Below are 20,833 nucleotides of genomic sequence, written 5' to 3' on the forward strand. Positions count from 1 at the left end.
TTAGCCGACGTTGTAAGGTTTTTATTTTTTTTGTAAATATATTACAACATTGGCTAATTTTAATTAGCCGACGTTGTAAACTGCATTTTTTTTAATATATATACAACGTCGACTAATACTAATTAGCCGACGTTGTATGTTTTTTTTTTTAATATACAATTTATTTGTCCATTTATACCCAAAAACCTGCTCAAATTATTCACAATCACAACAAAAACGTGCTCAATTTTTCCCAACCACAATCAAAACCTGCTCAATTATTGCACCACAACCACATCAAAATATGTAGAATGGGGCCCTTAGGGTTGGTGTTCATCCTTTTGGAAGAATATTTATAATGAAACAAGTAATAAAAGTAATAAATCTCACAATTTGATACTAATTAATAATACAAGTTAACATTATCAAAACCTAATATCAATTTGTTCAATTTACATACTTAACCATACATCAACAAAGAAGTCGGCCCATACGTCTCTTACTTGATCAATTTCTTGTTGAGTGTAGCTCGATCCACCAACTCGTTCAACAATCTACAAAGTTGATAATTATTAAATAATTAGTAAGCTAGCATTTTTAAAATTAGAAAGAAAAATGTATTATATTAAATTACATGCCTTATTCATTTCCGCACATGCTTCTTTGGAAAGAATTTCAAGCATGTATTTCATCACATAATATCCACATGCCGTACTTCCAACTTGTTGAGCATACTACATTTGAATTAAATTACATTTAAAATTTTATTTAATAAAAAACAATAAAATATATATGTAGTTTTACAAATGTATAAAATACTCACCAAAACCTTAGTCCATTTTGGTGAACGAGTTATCCATTGCTTCTCAACAACTTTGCTGAATTGACACACCTAACATTATAAGAGATTAGTATACATAAATACTTTATGACATCATGCATACTTTATTAATTATACATATTAATACTTATAAGTTCACATACTTTTCAACAATATCTTTGATGTCATCACGTGGCTGGATGGCCTCCAATTGAATCAAACCAATAGATTTCATTAAGTTGAGGACAAATTGCCATCAACATCCCAATGGTCACTACAAATCAATAATGTATTAGTTGTAAGTAAATATAATATATAATAAAAGTGTATTATATATAAGTTATTTTATTTGAAACAATTAAAACTTACTTTAAAATATATGGCGCTAGATAGCATTGTTTCTGTCCATATTGCATGGTGACGTTGATATACCCTGTCCGTTCATCTATAGTATTCGAAACTGGTTGAATGAAATGTGAATCTAAGAAGCCATATGTGGTCTTTGATGCCAAATCAAATTTGTCATAAAGACTCCTATTCAAAAATACAATCAATCATATATATTAGTAATATAATAGATGAAATGAAAAATATTATATAAACAAATATAAGTAAAGAACTTAATTATTGCCTTATAAAGAACTGCAATATGGAAACATCTAACGTCTCCATCCTTAAGAAACGCATAATCTCCGACGGATCAAGTTGTAAGGGATAGTCATCAGAAATTTTTTGATCTACATGCCATGTTAAGTTTTTCGTGTCGCTTGGATTTGCAAACATACGCTTAAGTCTTGGAAGAATTGGGAGATACCACATAACTTTAGCTGGTGGCCCTTTCGAACTTGCCTTACCAACAACATGCTCTCTTATTTTGTACCGAGATGCCCCACAGATTGGACATGCATTCAATTCTTTGTAATCATTCCTAAACAATATGCAATCGTTAGGACAAGCATGTATCTTTTCATACTCCATACCCATGGGACACATAATCTTCTTGGCATCATATGTACTCTTCGGGAGTCCATTATCTTCTGGAAGCATATCGTTTATTAAATCAAGTAAAGCAGTAAAACTCTTGTCGCTCCATCCATTCCTAGCTTTTAAGTTGAAAAATTTCAAAACAGCAGATAAGCGAGTATATTTACTACACCCGGGCCATAAAGGCTGTTTTGAATCATTTAATAATTCATCCAACTCTTTTGATCGATTTGTGAACTCTTCTCCAACATCAAGGAACATTTCATCCAACCTATCTTCAGACTCATCATCTTCATTTGCTTCGTTGTCAACATACATGTTAGATGTACTAGTCTCTCTTCCTCCTTCACCGTGTCATATCCATTTTGTATAATTTAGATTAATTCCATCACAAATTAGATGATCATATATGTCATTTGCACTTAATAGTTTTAGATTACAACACTTCTTACAAGGGCACCAAAACATCGCATCATTATTTGGAATATGACGTTTTGCAAACTCTATAAATTCTCTAATTCCGTACTCAACCGAGAAGCATTCATCCAACTTTAATTTGGGACCACCCATGGTTACATGATGAAAACCAACCGAGAATAGAAACGGAAAGACCACCCCAATTGGCACAGGCAAAGGTGATGGGTCTAATGGATCAACAAACAGGAACCTGGGATCCGGATATTCTCACGGATATTTTCATATCGGAGGATGTAGAAAGAATTAAAAAAATACCTGTGTCACCTGATTATGATGATTTGTGGTACTGGTATGGGGATCCAAATGGTGAATATTCAGTCAAGGATGGGTATAGGAAACTAGTCGGTGATTACTCCCAACCACTAGGGACCTTTGATAAATGGAAGGTTTTATGGAAACTCAAGATCCCCCAAAGTGGAAGACATTTATATGGAAAGCTCTGAATAATATTTTACCCACCACAAACAATCTACTTATAAGGAGAGTGGATATTGATCCAACATGTGCTATGTGTGGAACTGCACATGAGGATATTGTGCATTCTTTGATCACATGTGGCTATACAACAAACATTTGGGCACAATCTCACCTTCCAATTCCCAATAGTGTCACAAATGTTTTCAGTCATTGGTTTAATGATTTGATGAATGTTTTAGATGATAATGAGATTATTTATGCAGTGGCCATTCTATACTACACTTGGCGTGCGAGGAATGGGGCTGTTTGGGACGCATGTTTACCCAGGCCTCAGAAAATATTAGCAATGACGTCTTCAACTGTACACTCTTGGAAGGTTGCGCACCCCACACATGCACAACCACAGACCAATATGGCCGTAGCGGAGCAGGGTGGAATGCCGACCATAATGCCGCCAACGACAGTGAACGCCACTGCTGTGCCGGCAGTGCACGGACTGCCACAAAGCAGTGCTGTGATGCGGCCAGAAGAACAACCAATCGCCTCAGACGTGGAGCCTCTCATGTGCTACTTCGACGCGGAATACAACCCACAAACGAACAAGGCGGCGGCCGGTGCTATTATTCTAGATACGCAAGGAGGATATATTTCCGCAATGACCACCCCTATGTCAGATTGTTTTACACCACTAATGGCAGAGGCTCTAGCGTGCAAAGAAGTTTTGTCATGGTTGAGGGATCGCGGTATAAACTCTATCCAGCTCTTCACGGATTGTTTAGTACTACAACAATATCTATCATCTTCGACTCGATCATCGCGGTCTTACTTGGGCTACACCATTGATAGCTGCAGGACTAGTATGTTGACTTTTGACAATTGTTTAATTCGTTATGTTCCTAGATTAGAGAATTATTTAGCTCATACTTTAGCATCTTTTGCCTTTACTCAAACAACTGTTATGTATTCGGACTCTAGTCCACCAGCTGCTATTTCGAATAAATGCCGTACAGGCTCCTTTCAAAAAAAATGTTAACATTGATTCAACAAATATCAAAAACACTAAAATGCAAATATATTTACTAAAATTCGAAATAAATCAATAATATATAGTTAAAACTTATATGAATTGGATTAGCATTACATATAAGATAAAACTGTTCATCACAAGTCAAGGCATTTTATGAATATGAGTTTTATTAAGCAACTTTAGTTCAGCACACTAAACCTACTTATTTTCAATTTAGCAATAACATTTCCAGTAAGCCTCCACTGAACTTACTGAACCATTGAGGAAGTTGACACCACAAAGGCACAAACTTCTTTTCTATTTCTCTAATATGTGACAGTTGACACCAGAAATAAACTATTATTCTGAACGTCTGAGTGGTAAATACTTTATCTCATAAGAAGAGAGGCAAGGAGAGGGGTAAGGGGGAAGGAGGGTGTGGGTGAAACATACCTTCTTGGCATCAACTTGGCTTTCCAAAACTCGCGGAGACAACGTCCTTGCCAATGAAGTTGATCTTGACCAATCAAAAATTGATGCCTGTCCCCTAAGAATCAGCCTGAGTTGTTCCTGGATAAATGGAATAATTGCCAGACAGTGATCAAGACTAAACAATTTCTTTACAGTAGGAAATGAAGCCAACAGAAAATGCAAATGTAGAGCGTTCTATCTCACATATTTAACAGACTCACGAGTCCTTTCACAACAGGGAAATGTATCTTCCAAATCTTATGGATTTAACAACATCATAACTACTTAAATTTCAAAAACACAAGTAATAAATGTTATTATTTGTTGTATGCCTAACATTTTGAAGTAATGGCATTTCTGATGTAAAACTAGAATTAGTTTTACTTTCATCTTACTATTCCCTGATCATATGATCAGAAATGTTCAACAACTATCAGACTAGAGTATGAAATATTGAATTTTTCTTAGTTAGAAACAAAGCAAGTCGCAAACTGTTCTAAGTTGGAAACACGAATTTTAAAGAAAAAATATATTTTGAATCATTTATTATATCCATCAAATGTGTACCACACCTATCATTTGATTAAGAATAATATGACACAGCTCACAAACAAATTCAGCTGTTGGACTAATGATTTGCCAGTGAAAATCATACAGATTTCTTCTCAGTATCAAAATATGCATCCAAGAACGATAACCCACAAACAAGATACTAAAAATGCATTAGTTCACAAGAGATCACCAGTACTCTGAACTCTCTCTTAGAGTTGCCCATCCAGAAAAGTATGAACTGTTACATCTCACCATCTCAGTTTATATTAATGAGATTAATCTATTATTCCACATCACATATACAGACATCATAACAAAAAATTGGCATCTTTACTCATCATCTCCAAATCCAACACGCACTATAAATTTCAAATAAACCCTAAAATATAATTAATATTTACTAAAATTCGAATTAATTAATAATAATTTCAAATAAACCCTAAAATATAATTATATTTACTAAAATTCGAATTAATTAATAATAATTAAAAAAATTACCTTCAACGGCGGCGAAGAGGCGGACGACGGGGGAGCAGCGGACAGCGGTGCGGTAGTGCAGCAGACGGTGGGGAGGCTGGGTAGCGCGTCTGTGTGTGGCGGAGCGGCAGCGGCGGCAAGCGACGTCTTTGGGCCGCGGTGTGCGGGTGGGAGCCACGGGGTTTAGGGTTTAGGATTTAACGTCGGCTAATAACGTTTAGCCGACGTTATATCTAAATTATTTTTTTTAAAAAAATAAAAATATACCCTACGACGTCGGCTGGACAGATTGCCGACGTCGTAGGGTATTTATTTATTTTATTTTTTTTATTTTTATTTATAACGGCTATTTGTTAATAGGTAGCCGACGTTATAAATTTAATAAATAAAAAATAATTAAAAACTCTTTAACGTCGGCTATATATATAGCCGTATAGCCGATGTTAAAGGCCCGACGTTGTATGCGAATTCTGTAGTAGTGACTTTAATACCTAAAAATGGTGTTTAAGAATTTTTTTATTACCTATTAACATTACTTGTATTATAAACTTTTTATTGATTTACAAAATAATAAATATTATTTTCTTTATTTGTTGTTAAGTTTATATAATAAAGTAATTGATAGTATATCGATAAAGTAACAAGACTTGAATCTAAATCTAAAACGTAAACTAACTTTTCATTAAACTATACATATTTAACAATGTATATATATAGTCATTTATTTCATTAGTAAATGGACATGATTTGCCTAATACAAGGTAGTAAATTTAACTTTGAAAATATTTTAATAGTACTCTTAATGATTTAGAATGTTCTACCTTGATAAAAATATTCTAAAATGTTTTTTCACTCACTAAAATTTGTTATAATTGATAATACATAAAATGCGCACACTTGGGCACATAGTTATTTTGAATGGTTTTTGTAAGCATTGGAATTTGAAGTGGAGTGATTTGTGTTATTGGTCTTGATGAATAATTGGTTGCGAAATTAATTATTTTAATTGGGCTAATTAGATTAATATTTATTTAATTAGATTGATTAAATGGGCAAATTATGCTGTGCATCCGTATGCACCATGCATGGTGCATACGGATGCAAAAACGACGTCGTTTTAATAAAACGCACGTCTTCCCTTAAATAAAAAATCAAGTTCGATTCCCAGCAACAACATATGAACTAAAATTCCATAATCGATGAACTATAATTCCATAATCTAATCTATGAACTAAAAATTCCAGAATGAATGAACTAAAATTCCATAATCTATAAACTAAAATTTCAGAATCGATGAACTACAATTCCATAATCGATGAACTATAATTCCATAATCAATGAACTATAATTCCATAATCTATGAACTAAAATTCCAGAATGAATGAACAATATAATGTTGTTGCTGGGAATCGAACCTGAATTTTTTTAAAAGGGAGACACGCGTTTTTTAATAAAACGACGTCGTTTTGGCATCCGTATGCACCATGCATGGTGCATACGGATGCACAGCATGACGATTGGATTAAATGACCCTATAAATATTTAATTGGTCTAATTATTTAATTAAGGGTAATTGGATGTTGGATTGTTTGGTCCAAGACTGTGGAATATTTAATTAACTTGGACTACCAAACCGTTTGCATTAATTGGACTTCATAATTAACGGGTTTGACTTATTCTGGCCCATCAAAATTATATGCAATCATTATTGTGTGGACCATGGTCCACACAAGTTGTATGGACCATGGTCCACACAAGTTGTGTGGACCATATTTTGTATAGTGTAAAATAATGTATATTCAGTACAAAAATAATGTATATTCAATACAAAAATAATGTACATTGTATTTATGGGATGTATATTATTTTTGTATTGAGTGTACATTATATTGTATAATGTACATACAGTACAAAAATAATGATCATTTAGTATATTAAAAATGTACTTTATGTTATGGTCCACACAATAATTTGCCAATTATATGTGGATTATATCATTTTGAAGAAATTTGGATAATTTGACATTATTTGAAGTTATGAAATAATGAACCCACGTGATGGTGTCCCGATACATTCCTCATATTTAATTTAAACACTTAAATTAAATGTAGGAATTATCCAAAAGGATAGGGTTTGTTAGATTTTCTCTACACTCACCACAATAAATAGGGTCACACTTGTATGGATCTGTCTCACGGATCATTTTCTATGAGATGCGTCGAGTCGGATCAATATGAAAATATAATACTTATATTGAAACTAACATGGTTGGCGTGGTGGTTCAGCACCTCGTCCCTTAAACATGAGATTGGGGGTTTGATCCCCATCCATGTGAATGGAGCAAACCAGTTGGCCAGTCCCCTACCACTTAGTGTGCTGACCGTAGGGACGGGGGATTAGTCTTCTGGCTTTCGGCTGGAGGGATACCTTTGAGCAACCAAAAAAAATAATACTTATATTGAAAAATGTAATACTAATTAGAAATAGAGTGTTTAATTATTACTTATAAGGGAATAAGTAATTACTCCGTATTATTGTAATATTTCTATTTATATATAGAAAATTATATTTAAATTGAAAAATGATAATTAAAGAATTTTGGGTTAGTATAATGTACAAAGTTATAAAGAGAATTGGTACAAAATTATTTTTAAAAAATAGTTAATGTATGATTTTTATTTAATCAATATATGGTAATTATAAGGGTACATTATAATTTTTATTTATTTGGTCATTAATATTAGAATTTATTAAATAGTAATAGAATTATAACAGTGTTAGGTAATTGTATTCAACATAAGTTTAGTAATAGTAATTTTGTTGAATAACAATGTAGTGTGCAACTATTGAATTATAATGTATATATTTATTAGCACAGAAAAACAAACAAATTAAAGACTAAGAAGTTGGAAGATAATATCCAAACAAATTCCTCAGAAGAAAACATGGTTTTATATTAAAAAAAGAAGTAGAAACTGAATTGCAAAGGCAGATTATAATTGAAGAGAAATATTGGCAACAAAAAGTACATTCAATTCACAGCGGGTTGTAGATGGTGAGAGAAATACAAAATATTTTCATGGATTGGTTAAAGAAAGAAGAATCTTGATTAGGTTTATACATACTCTAGATATAGAGGTGGAGCCCTTTGTGTCTAGAATAATCTTTAGGGTGGCTAGAAGTGTCAATAGTTATGCTGTGCAACCGTGTGCACTATGCATGGTGCACACAGTTGCAAAACAACGTTATTTTGACTAAAAATGCGCTTCTCATTTAAAAAAAAAATTCAGTTTCGATTCTCCTCAACAGTATTATTATGGATATATAGTTATGAATTATTGTGGATATATAGTTATGAATTTGTGGATATATAGTTATGAATTTGTGGATATTTAGTTCATTCATTGTGGATATTTAGTTCATTCATTGTGGATGTTTAGTTCATTCATTGTGGATATTTAGTTTATTCATTCTAAATTTTGTGTTATTCATTTACTGTGGATATATAGTTATGAACTTGTGGGTATATAGTTATGAATTTGTGGATATATAATTCAAATTATGCACAAAAAAATACTATTGCCGGGAATCGGACCTGATTTTTTTTTTTTTAAAAAAAAAGTGAGACGCGCGTTTTTAGTCAAAACAACGTCGTTTTTACAACCGTGTGCACCATACATAGTAGACACGGTTGCATAGCATAATTTGCGCTAGAAGTGTTTCTAGGTGTGTTACCAGGAAGAAATCATATTCTTTACCTCTAATTGGGCTTTCATTTGAAAAAGGGCTATTGGTTTTGGCTGTTAATATAGATTGTTGGTATAGGCTTCCTAAGGGCTGGAGCGAGCCTCTTAGCAGAGGAGGTAGCACGAGCCACGTTTTATGAGGTGAAGAGGCAATTTATATTGTGGATCAGGATTCCCGTAGCATGGTGGACTTTGGATTAAAACGACATCGTTTGATATTTTAATTTGGAATAATGTTTAAATAGGCCATTGAACTACACACAAGAATGTAATCAGACCATTGAACTAAAAAAAGTGCAATTGTGTCATTGAACAACGCAAAATGTTACAATTTAGCCACAAATAACTTGCTTACCTGATGTGGAGGTTACCATATTAAAATAATAATTTTTTATTTTATTTTAATAATTTAAAATAACAAAACTAAATTAAAAAAAAAAAAGGAAAAACCGTTTTCCGCTTCGTCTCCGTTGCCGTCTTCGTCTCCGGCAGCCTGGTGACGAAGAGCCCTTCTTCGTCTCCAGGCTACCGGAGACGAAGAATGGTTCTTCGTCTCCGGCAGCCAGGAGACGAAGTGGCAATCCTTTTTTTTTGTTTTTTTTGTTTTTTTTTTTTGTTATTTTAAATTATTAGAATAAAATAAAAAAAAATTATAATTTTAACCTGATAACCTCCACATCAGCAAGGATCCAATTGAGGCTTGAACTCACAACTTCCCACATTGGAATCCAACCCTGGTGCCATCTGTGCACAAGGTACTTGGCGACTTATTTAACCCTTATTCCTTTTAGTTTTAACAGATTTTGTAACTTTCCGTTTATCATGTTTAAACACAAAATTTAATTTATTCTATTTACTAAATCTTTATGTTTAAGCTACAGAATTTCGTAACATGATGTACAGAAACACATAACACGAGATACATACACATGTTTTCTATTTTATTTATTCTCATATCTGATTTATGTAAATAATTTATGTCCTATATGCACATAATTTCATAATACAAGACATAAATTCTTTAAATAATACACACAATATGTTTTGTGTTATACAACTATTAATTAGTTTCATTTCATGTTCAGAATCTTTATGCTTAAGGTAAAGAATTCCGTAACATAATGTACATAAACGCATAACACGATATACATACACATGTTTTCTATTTATTATTATTATTTTTTTTGAAAAGAATACATGTTTTCTATTTTACTTATTCTCAAATCTGATTTATGTAAATAACTTATGTCCTGTAGGCACATAATTTCATAATACAAGACATAAATTCGTTAAATAATACACACAATATGTTTTGTGTTATACTACTACGGAGTATTAATTAATTTCATTTCATGTTCAGAATCTTTATGCTTAAGAATTTCGTAACATGATGTACAGAAACACATATAACACAATATACATACACATGTTTTCTATTTATTTATTATTTATTGAAAAGAACACATATTTTCTATTCTACTTATTTTCAAATCTGATTTATGTAAATAACTTATGTCCTATAGGCACATAATTTCATAATACAAGACATAAATTCGTTAAATAATACACATAATATGTTTTGTGTTATACCATTATTAATCAATATCATGTACATAATCTTTATGCTTAAGGTATAGAATTTCGTAAGAAACGCATAACACGATATACATACATATGCGTAAAAAAATATATAAAAAAGTCTATATAACGCGAATTGATCTGAATAACAAACAGACTTCGTTAAAATAAAGTTTAAAGCATCGTATAAGATCAGGATACACAGTGCACTGTGAACCTAACGATTGAGGTGAAGAGGCTTCATTCAAAGTGCAAGGGCAATTTATTGCCCCGTGAGTTGTGAGACAAATTGTGTCAGCTCTGCAGTATATCTATAGTGCACTTTGCTATACAGCCCAATAATATTGTTTATCAAACACTAATTGGTCAAAATTGGTGGGTTGATTTTCTCCTAACTCAATTTATTTTCTCTTATTCAAAAGATGAAAGAATCAGATCCTACAAACCAAACATCAAGCTAGATACTGCAATGGCGATAACAAATAAAAAAATAAAAAATCACAACGTCAACAATTCTATTTGAAAATTGTTGCGATTCTATACGCAGAACAGTCCTCTCCACCGACAAAGCAACATCGATGATTGACGGAAAGAGAAACGGAGGATTACTGATTTACCGGATCGAAAAGTCGTCAGGTTTGGTTGTTATCGGTGATAACGGCAACGGCGTTAGGGCCAGCGTGAGAAGAGCCGTCCTTGGACTCTTCGTCTTCCTCCTCCTCCATCTCCTCCTCGTCGGTGTCGTAGGTGGTGAGGTTGACACACGAGAAACGCTCCAGCGACGAGAAGAAGGCGGCCGCCACGCTGGAGCCGAACCACCGAGCCAAGCCGTCCAGCACATCGTACGGTACAACGCGTGTATTCTCCATAGCGCAGAGATCAGATGATACTTTCGATGTATAGAAGAAGCCTTTCTCTCTGTCTTTCACGATTTAGAGGGAGAAAATGAGTAATTCTATGGAGAAATGGTCAATGGCCAAAATGGAGATTATTACTGATTAATCTTACAACAGACAACAGGTGGTTAACCGTTTAACTAAAAAAACTTTAGTACCTAACAAACTGAGTTTAAGAATATTATTATTACATTTTTAACATTACTTGTATTATGTAATTTTTATTAATTTTAAATGTGCTTAACAATTACAACTATTTGGATATACTTATCTTAGTTAATAGATATATATTCAATCATGATTCACACAAGTTGTGTGGATCATATTTTGTATACTGTAAAATAATGTACATTCAGTACAAAAATAATGTACATTCAATACAAAAATAATGTACATTATATTCAGGGGATGTATATTATTTGTGTACTGAATATATATTGGCCCTGTTTGGTAAAATGGCTGTTAGCTGATAGTTGTTAGCTATTAGCTGATTGTGTTAATTAGAGGGTATAAATAGTTGATAACATTAGCTGATTGTACAAAAGTGTTTGGTAAATTAGCTGTTAGCTGATAGCTGTTTGATATAATTTCTTTTCTCAAAAAGCTAATTGAAAAAGTTGCTTGGAGTAGCATTTTGAATTTTAGTCTTTTGGAGTTGCAAAAAGCTAATTAACCAAACATTTATATTGATATTTTAACTAAATCAAACAATTAATAGTGGTCAAATAAGCCAAAATTGGCCTATAGGGCAATTTTTTACCAAACAAGGCTATTATATTGTATAATGTACATTCAATACAAAAATAATGTACATTTAATATATTAAAAATGTACTTTTTGTTATGGTCCACATAACACTTTCTGGACCATAATTTGCCATATATATATTAGCGAACATTGAATTAATTTATAATTACACTTCACATAGGGGTCCAAAGTTTAAATGAACACTACTCCAAGACTATTCTAAAATGTTTATTTTTAAATAAAAATAAAAAGTATATGTTTACAAAGTTCAAAATTATCATTTAATTATTTTCAATTAATCCATATAATTTTTTAACTTTATATATTGAGGACCCTTGTTTTTATTTTGTCCCGTGCCTATAAAATGATAGGATTGGCCCGTTTGTATGTGTTGATCAGTGTTGTTGTTTTGCTGATGTTATTTATTGTTTATTTGTTAAATAAAATAGTGTTTGTTTGGTGGCGTGTCTGGTTTTCTCTAGCCCACCTTGCCGAGGTGAGGTCTAGGTTACGGTACGGAGATTAATAGCATCACCCTCAACGTTGTACCCGCGGTGAATTTAGTACCCTAGCACCCACCTTGCCGGAGTGTTGTTTAGGTTTGAAATTCCAGTATGCAGGTGTTAGCCGAATAATGACACCACAAATAACGTTATTTGTACCAACTGTTGAAGTGGTACCCTAGCCCACTTTACTGGGGATGTGGTAAAGGAACGATCTGCAGGTGTCAGCGGATAATGACACCATTAACAATGCGATACTAGCGGTTGAAGTGGTACCCTAGCCCACCTTACTGGGGATGTGGTAAAGGATCGATCTGGTACGCAGGTGTCAGCGGATAATGATACCATTAACAACGCGATACTAGCGGTTTAAGTGGTACCCTTGACTACCTTACCAGGGGATGGTTGAGGTTTGTGTTCTCGGAATGCCGGTCTCAGCGGCTTAAAAGACACCCGTAGTAGAGAATTGTATGGAGATTGTTTGTTTAGAAGCTAGTTAACCGCCCAATGATACATGCGGTATTAAATTCTCCGGTGGACAAGATTGGAAGTCTAAGATTGGGTTGTTCAGATTGTGCTTTATTAAAGCATAAAGAGCATAATGAAGCCAAACACATTGTGCTCAGATGTCATGTAGTGACCCCTTCCATGTGTGCTTTCATTATGAGAAAAGGACTATTGATTTGGGCTGTGTAGACTAGTTAATAGAGATTGTTGGTATAGGCTTCTTACAATCATTATACTATGGACCCGTGTCCAGCATCCATGCTGAACACCGATAACAGTGCCTAACAGTACTGTTATCTTCTTTTTTTTTTTTTTTTTTTTTTTTTTTTTTTTTTTAAATTTCAGACCGCTTCGTTATAGGAGTATATGTTCATAATTGTAAGTTAATAATGTCAGAGCTCTATGTTCATAATTTTATAACTGTACATTCATAATTCCGTAACTGTACATTCATAATTCAATAACTGTAACTTCATAATTTTCGAAGCTCTATGTTCACAGTTTTAGAGCTCTATGTTCATAATTTTATCACTATATGTTCATATTGTAAGTTCATAATGTCAGAGCTCTGTGTTCATAATTTTATAACTTACATTCATAATTGCATAACTGTATATTCGTAATTGCATAACTGTACATTCATAATTCCGTAACTGTACATTCATAATGCAATAGCTGTAAAATCATAATTTTCAAAGCTCGATGTTCACAATTTTAGAGCTCTATGTTCATAATTTTATCACTATATGTTCATAATTGTAAGTTCATAATGTCAGAGCTCCGTGTTCATAATTTTATAACTTACATTCATAATTTCATAACTGTACATTCATAATGCTATAACTGTACATTCATAATCCCATAACTGTACATTCATAATGGCACAAACGAATAACGCCGTTAACGGCGAGACAAAATCATTTTTTTAAAACTGAAATGACGCGTTTTCCCTGAAAACGACGTCGTTTTAGACTCTGTGGACACGAGTCCACTGCATAATTTGCGGGCTTCTTAACGGCTAGATCAAAATTTATTGTGTGGTAGGGTTGGATATATGCGAGCCTCTTAGCAGAGGATGCAACGTCGTCAATGTAGCGGGAGACATATTTTATGCGTATGCAAGACTTTATTCAAAGTGTAAGGACAATTTATTTCAAATTAATCTTGAATTGGACATACTTCAGAGACTACAGTACACAACCGTTATTTAGCTAACATAGAAATACCAATTTGAAGTTTAATACCTAACAAATTGTGATTTACAAAATAATAAATATTATTTTTCTTTTATTTGATGTTAAGTTTTATATACTCCGTAATAAAGTAATGGATAGTATACCTTAGATAAAGTGACAGAGACTTGAATCAAAATCTAAAAACTAACCTAACTTTTCATTAAATTATGCATATTTAACATGTATATATATAGTCATTCATTTCATTAGTGAATGGACATGATTTGCCTAATACAAGGTAATAAATTTAACTTTGAAAATATTTTAATAGTGCTCATAATGACTTGGAATGTTCTACATTGATAAAAATCTTCTTAAATGTTTTTCACTCAATAAAATTTGCTATAATTGATAACACATAAAATGCACACACTTCGGCACATACTTATTATTTAAAACATTGTTTTTTTTTTCTAATTATTTTTGTCCTAAAATATTTAATTTCTTGTATTTTAAATAAATAATTGAATGATATTTATTCAAATGCTTTTAATAATTTAGAAAATATTTTCAGGTGAAGGAAGAATGATTCAAGATTGATGATTAAGTAATTTCAGAGATTGAATAGTAATTTAAAGTTAATAATCAAGCAAAGTCGGGGACTTGAGGGTGAACATTAAATGTCAATATTAAAATTTCAAATTCTACAGTTAATGTTAATATTTTGTATTTAAAAAAATAAGAAATTAAGTTTATTATATATATTATAATAAAAAATTAATGTAAAATATATAAACATATAAATTGTTATTTTTCTACTCACTATCAACTAACAATCTAACATTAACATACCGTAGATAAAATTTAAAATAACTATCACGAAAAGTAACTAACACACACAACTATTAATTTCCTTTAAAAAAACATGACTCACAACTATTAATTTCCTTTAAAAAAACACGGCTTTTAATTTTAAATATAATAAATTAATTATAACAAATGCTATGTACTAAATTTAATAAAAATAGTATAAAATATTACCAAATATCTGCTCTGTGATAAAATTTGACCTTCGATTAGCTCAAGTTTATCCGGATAATTATACGGTAATACAAGTAATTTGTATACAAAATAATAAAATATATGAAAATAGAGAAGGAGAGAGAAAAGGAGAATTTAAGATCTAAAAACTTCAAAAACTCATCTTATTAATCCTTCAACCCTATATAATCTAATAACCTTTCATATCCTCAACATATAACACTAGTAGGGAAGATGAAGGGATTGAAGAAATAATGGCCATTATGATGAATATTTATAACTCTCCCTTGACCATTATTTAATCACACTCATGCCTCGTTAAAACCCCCGCTAGAAAAACCCAGTGAAAAAAACCTAGACGAGGAAAAGAGTACACGAAGTATGTTAAATCATGTGTTGCATCGGTTCTCTTATTAAAAACCTTAGCTTAAGAAAATTTAGTGGGAAAAAAAAATTTAGCTAAGGAAAAAAGAGTGCAATCATATGCCTTCAGACCATAATCTTCAAGATTTCAAGGGCCATCAGGACTATCTACTCAAATGCACCTACATCGGTTGCCTCATTAAAAACCTTAGCCTAAGAAAATCCAGTGGGAAAAAATTAGCTAAGGGAAAAAGAGTACGACCATATGCTTTTGGATTATAATCTTCAGGATTTCAAAAGTCTTCTAGATTGTCTATTCCAATACAGCTAGGGGTTGTCTCTCTCTCTGAAGATAACAATCTTCCAAGTCTATTCGTCCCCTTGAAGACAACAATCTTCCAAGCCTACACATCCCAATTTTATGAACATATTACTCAAAAGTGGATATGGGCAAGGACTTAGTGAACATATATGTCAGATTGTTCACTAGGGCGAACTTTCTCAACAATAATTTTACCACTCTTTTGGAGTTCATGTGGGTAGAAGAACTTAGGTGCAGTATGTTTTGTAAGGTTCCCCTTAACAAACATACTATTTGCTTGTGCAACACAATCTTTATTTGTCTTCATATGGGACATCAGGGGGTAAAAACATAGCATAATCAGTTTGAGACTTTGGCATCATGAAGATCAAATAAAAGAGTCAATACCCAAGTAGCCCATCAAAACCACATTTTGGTTTCTCACATAAACGTCAAAAACTTTGTACCTCGAAAATGCTGATATGTTAAACACCATTCTAATATTTCATTGTAGGGGGACCACTAAAAATTGCTATCAATTTCATCACAAATTTAATATCAAGCCTGATGCAATTATGGAACTTCTAGTTATATAATACTGCTCCAATAACAATGAAGTAATGAGCTTTCAATCTCAAAATATCCCCATTATCATCTTCGAGTCTAAATGGTCCCTTTATCTACTTCAAGAGATTATTGGACAACCATTAGTGTGAAGTAAATGATACTTATCCATATAAAACATCTTCAAGACATTTTTCAAGTAGGCTAACTGGTGTATAAAACTCATTCAAGGAAAAGCTTGATGTTCAGGTCGAGACAATACTTGGGTTCCCAAGTCTTTTATTTCAAAACTCCGTCGTTTAGCATGAGCTAATATCATCAAGCTCTACCTCTATGTATTTTAATAACATTAAAACCATCAACATCGACTGAGATAATAAATAAATAACTCAATTAGAAATTCTTTAACGAACACATAATGGTACATATTATTTGCATATTCCTTCTTTGGGAAGAAAAACACTCAGTCAATTCAATCATTCAATATGCATTCCTTCTTCGAGAGGAAAAAACACTTAGTCAATAATATTCAAGTCATACAAATACGTACTTTTGTAATTTAATGATACACGTTGCAATTTTCACTTTCCTCATTTCAAAAATTGTTGAATCTATCGGGGATTTACAAATAAACATTAGCGTCTAATGACACAAAAGTTTGCGGTCATGATGTTCATCAAATATATATCTAAATTTACAATTCACTTCCAATGATGTAGATTAGCGAAACGTAATGCCATCTCTTGTGGCAAAGTACATTTGATCAAAATCAATTCAGGGTCTCTGTGTAAACCCTTAAGCTACTAGTCTCGCTTTATATCATATCACCAGATTGTTTGTATTTTTCTTTCGTACAAACACACATTTGTAACCTACATGATTATTATTAAATGGTGTACATGTTATAAAGAGAATACAGTTTTAGCGAGTTGAGCTCTGTATGCCTTAATTGCTCCTTTATACATTAAAAAAAAAAAATCATGGCACTATCGGAGTACTGGTGTCTAGCTCTGGATCTAGATTTTCATATAAAGAGAGCAATTTGTAAAGGCAATTGTGTTGTCAACAACTATAAATTTCTCTCACATATATAAAATTCATGGGAATTTCTAAGTCAACCAGATTCTAGCCATTTTCAAAAAATATTTATATCTGGTCATTTCGCATCCTCAGTATTATGATTTTTGGTGCACCAATAAATTTACTGAGATTTTTTGCCTTATGAAAGAATGTCTTCAGGACATACTTCTTTAAGCGATTTCAAGAGTGAAGAAATTTTCTACTAAGTTTAGCTTTCCACGGATTCTTGTCTTTTATACTGACATGTCTTCTACGCTTTTGGCATCAAGGAGTATTAGTAGATACATACGGTCCAAGTTGGGGAAGATATATGTGACCTAGTCACTCTTTTTATGATCAGTATATATATTAACATATTAACTATCATCTAAACTTCTAGTTCAGTCTAACTAATACGTGAATTTAAATACTGAAGATCTTTTTCATCAATTATTCCATGAAATTTTTTTGCATTTTATTAAATTTGGGCCCTATTCTCCCCCGAATTCCGTGGAATGATATTCATAAAGTGTGAAGTCAGTGTACCTAATTATACATGGATCTCTTATCATGGGCTCTAAGAATTTAAATAATAGACAGTGGTTTGTAATCAACATATACACCTCATTTTCCTTGATAGCCCACAAAGGTATGCTATGGTGATGCTATAGGAAAAAAAAAGGACTGCACACTACGAATAAAATGCAGATGGAAAATGTTTGATTTTATAGAACGTACTAGGTGACAGGGGGAATCATTATGATATGCAGTAGGTCAGATTTGGACAAAAACAAAATTATACAAAACTGTCCCCAATGAGAAAACATCTTTCATACATGCCTCATAAAATATGTGACATGGATAAGGATCAAACCCCTAACTACATGCTTAGGGGACAAAATGTTGAACCACCATGCCAACCATATTGGTTAATCAAAGATTATTCTTATAAAGAACTATACCACTCCTTAAATAACACAAAATTGCATTAAGTCAGATTTGAAGAGGGATTCGTCATTTTGACATCTTAAATTTAGTTAAAGGAGAATGATCATAATTTGTTAATAATAACGATCCTTCCAGGATTAATATAGGATTTATGGAAAAAAATAATAATTCAACTTTGAATTAGCACCTAGTCAATTGTATACGAGAGTCATGATTGCATGCATGAGAAAAATTTTCGTAAATAAGCATGCAAACTAAGGAAGTAACTTCGAGAAGTAAACTTCCTCCGGAAAATAAACTATGAGAAGTAAACATCATCCGAAAAGTAAAATTTTGAGAAGTAAAACGAGAAGTAAGATTAGAAAGGTAAGTTTAGAGAGGTAAGCTTAGAGAAGTAAAATTTCTGAGTAGTCACTTTCCGAATAGTCAATTCGAGTAGTAAAATCAGCGAAGAAAATCAGCAAAGTAAAATCATTTTGCACTCATAATAATTTGCATCCAAAAATAGCTTTATGCTCAAAACACATATGGAGTATATATACTTCTCGACCATGAAATAACTTTTCAAATATTGCGGCCATGAATTAACTTTTCAGGTGCTTCAGGCATAAACTAACTTCTTGGATGCTTCAAGCATTAGCTAACTTCTCGGATAGATGCTTCATGCTTTAGGCAAAAGCTAACTTTTCGGATGCTTCATGCTTCAGGCATGAACTAACTTTTTCGACCATGGATATATTTTCATGCATTACTCAAAACATTATCACGATACCAATCATTTCTTCATCAATACCTCATAATTTCATTATCATCATTTATCGTAGTATTTGCTTCTGGAAAACTAGCTAGAATAATGAAAATGAAACACATTATTCGACGACCAAATGCTTTGGTGTGTGGCACGCTGAGATCAGTTCCCTTCACACCCACATTGATAACAATCCATCTTCTAGCTAGAATTTTGCCTTGATGAGTTTGTTCGTCCGTGATTATCTTTATCACTTTGCTTCTTATTTTGAGCTTGAAACTCATACACCCCGGTTATAACCTCGATCGCAACCCCTTATAAAGTTGGTCGACTAGGTAACATTATGAGCTTTAGGCACCAGTGCAGAGCCAACCATACGTGCATTATGATTCTTCATCAACAACTGATTGTGCTTCTTAGCCACAAGGAGTGCTAAGATAAGCTTAGAATGCTTCTCATAATTTGTTGCCTTGTACTGCTGCTGGAGTACAAGATTACTTGCACGAAAAGTTGGCAAGGATTTTTCAATTAAATATTTCTCTGAAACTTCTTGTTTGCAGAGTTTCACATGGGAGATTAGACTAGTTTGTGCATAGCTGAATTATAGTTAGTTACTGACTTATAATATTGAAACATGAGATTATGCTAGTCAAAATGTGCCGAGGAAGGACAATTGATGATTGCTGGTCGAAATAGTCCTTCAGGGACTTCCATTGATGCATGAGGTTCTTTTTCATTCAGATACTCATTTTTTTTTTAAGATCATGATTCAAGTGGTGATGTAGAAAAATGAGAGCTTGTGCCTTTTGGGTGTTAGTGCTCTATGACTTAGTTAGCAATAATAGTTTATCTTAATTCATTGGATGTCATATATATTTCAATATCCAAAGCCCAAGTTAAATAATTGCTACAGTCATGAGCGAGCTTAATATATTCACGTTTGTCAATGGAAGGCATGATCTACGATATCATCATTTGATGGTACTTTAGGAAGCATTGTGTGAAAACATGGGAAAAACCACTATTTTGAATGCATGCATGTTCAAACAGTAGATGAAGAAACATCATTTTACATAAATGCATGTATCTTAGCATTTTGATGCAAACATAGCATTCCGATATAAACATAATAAGAATAAATTATGTATTCGGTATCTAAAGTCGCATAACATACATGGGTACATATGATTTGGCATATAACGTGTATTTACCATTTCAAAGCATCATGGCTCATGTAGAGTCTAACTCATATAGATGAATTGAGAGGATAAATAAATATATTTATATTTACAAACTCATGTATTTACCCAAATTGTTAACCATGGCTTGGTGTGGGGCTCATCACTCACAAGTAGTTAACAAACATAAAATATTATCACTCATTTCAGAAACAATAATTGAAGGTTCCAACCCAAACTCATAGCTATATACAAAATATTTATATATAAACAATGACATATAATTCAAAAACAAA

General features: G+C 32.5%; 1 protein-coding gene across 1 annotated transcript; it reads left to right on the forward strand.

Annotated features, from left to right (window-relative positions):
- Nucleotides 1-2,639: 2,639 nt before the first annotated feature.
- LOC109164742 lies at nucleotides 2,640-9,130 on the forward strand. Its single transcript, XM_019313291.1, has 2 exons — nucleotides 2,640-3,420; nucleotides 9,009-9,130. Exons 1-2 carry the CDS (start codon nucleotides 2,640-2,642, stop codon nucleotides 9,128-9,130), a joined length of 903 nt encoding a protein of 300 aa, XP_019168836.1.
- The last annotated feature ends 11,703 nt before the right edge of the window (nucleotides 9,131-20,833 follow it).

Source organism: Ipomoea nil, unplaced genomic scaffold (assembly GCF_001879475.1).
Source record: "Ipomoea nil cultivar Tokyo-kokei standard unplaced genomic scaffold, Asagao_1.1 scaffold3069, whole genome shotgun sequence".
NCBI classification, from domain to species: Eukaryota; Viridiplantae; Streptophyta; class Magnoliopsida; order Solanales; family Convolvulaceae; genus Ipomoea; species Ipomoea nil.

Excerpts from the sequence above, each read along its gene's own strand:
- LOC109164742 (XM_019313291.1), top strand. The coding sequence starts at position 2,640 with ATGGAAGGTTTTATGGAAACTCAAGATCCCCCAAAGTGGAAGACATTT. Across the intron at positions 3,421-9,008 it reads GTCATGGTTGAGGGATCGCG|GCTTCCTAAGGGCTGGAGCG; the intron begins GTATAAACTCTA and ends TTGTTGGTATAG.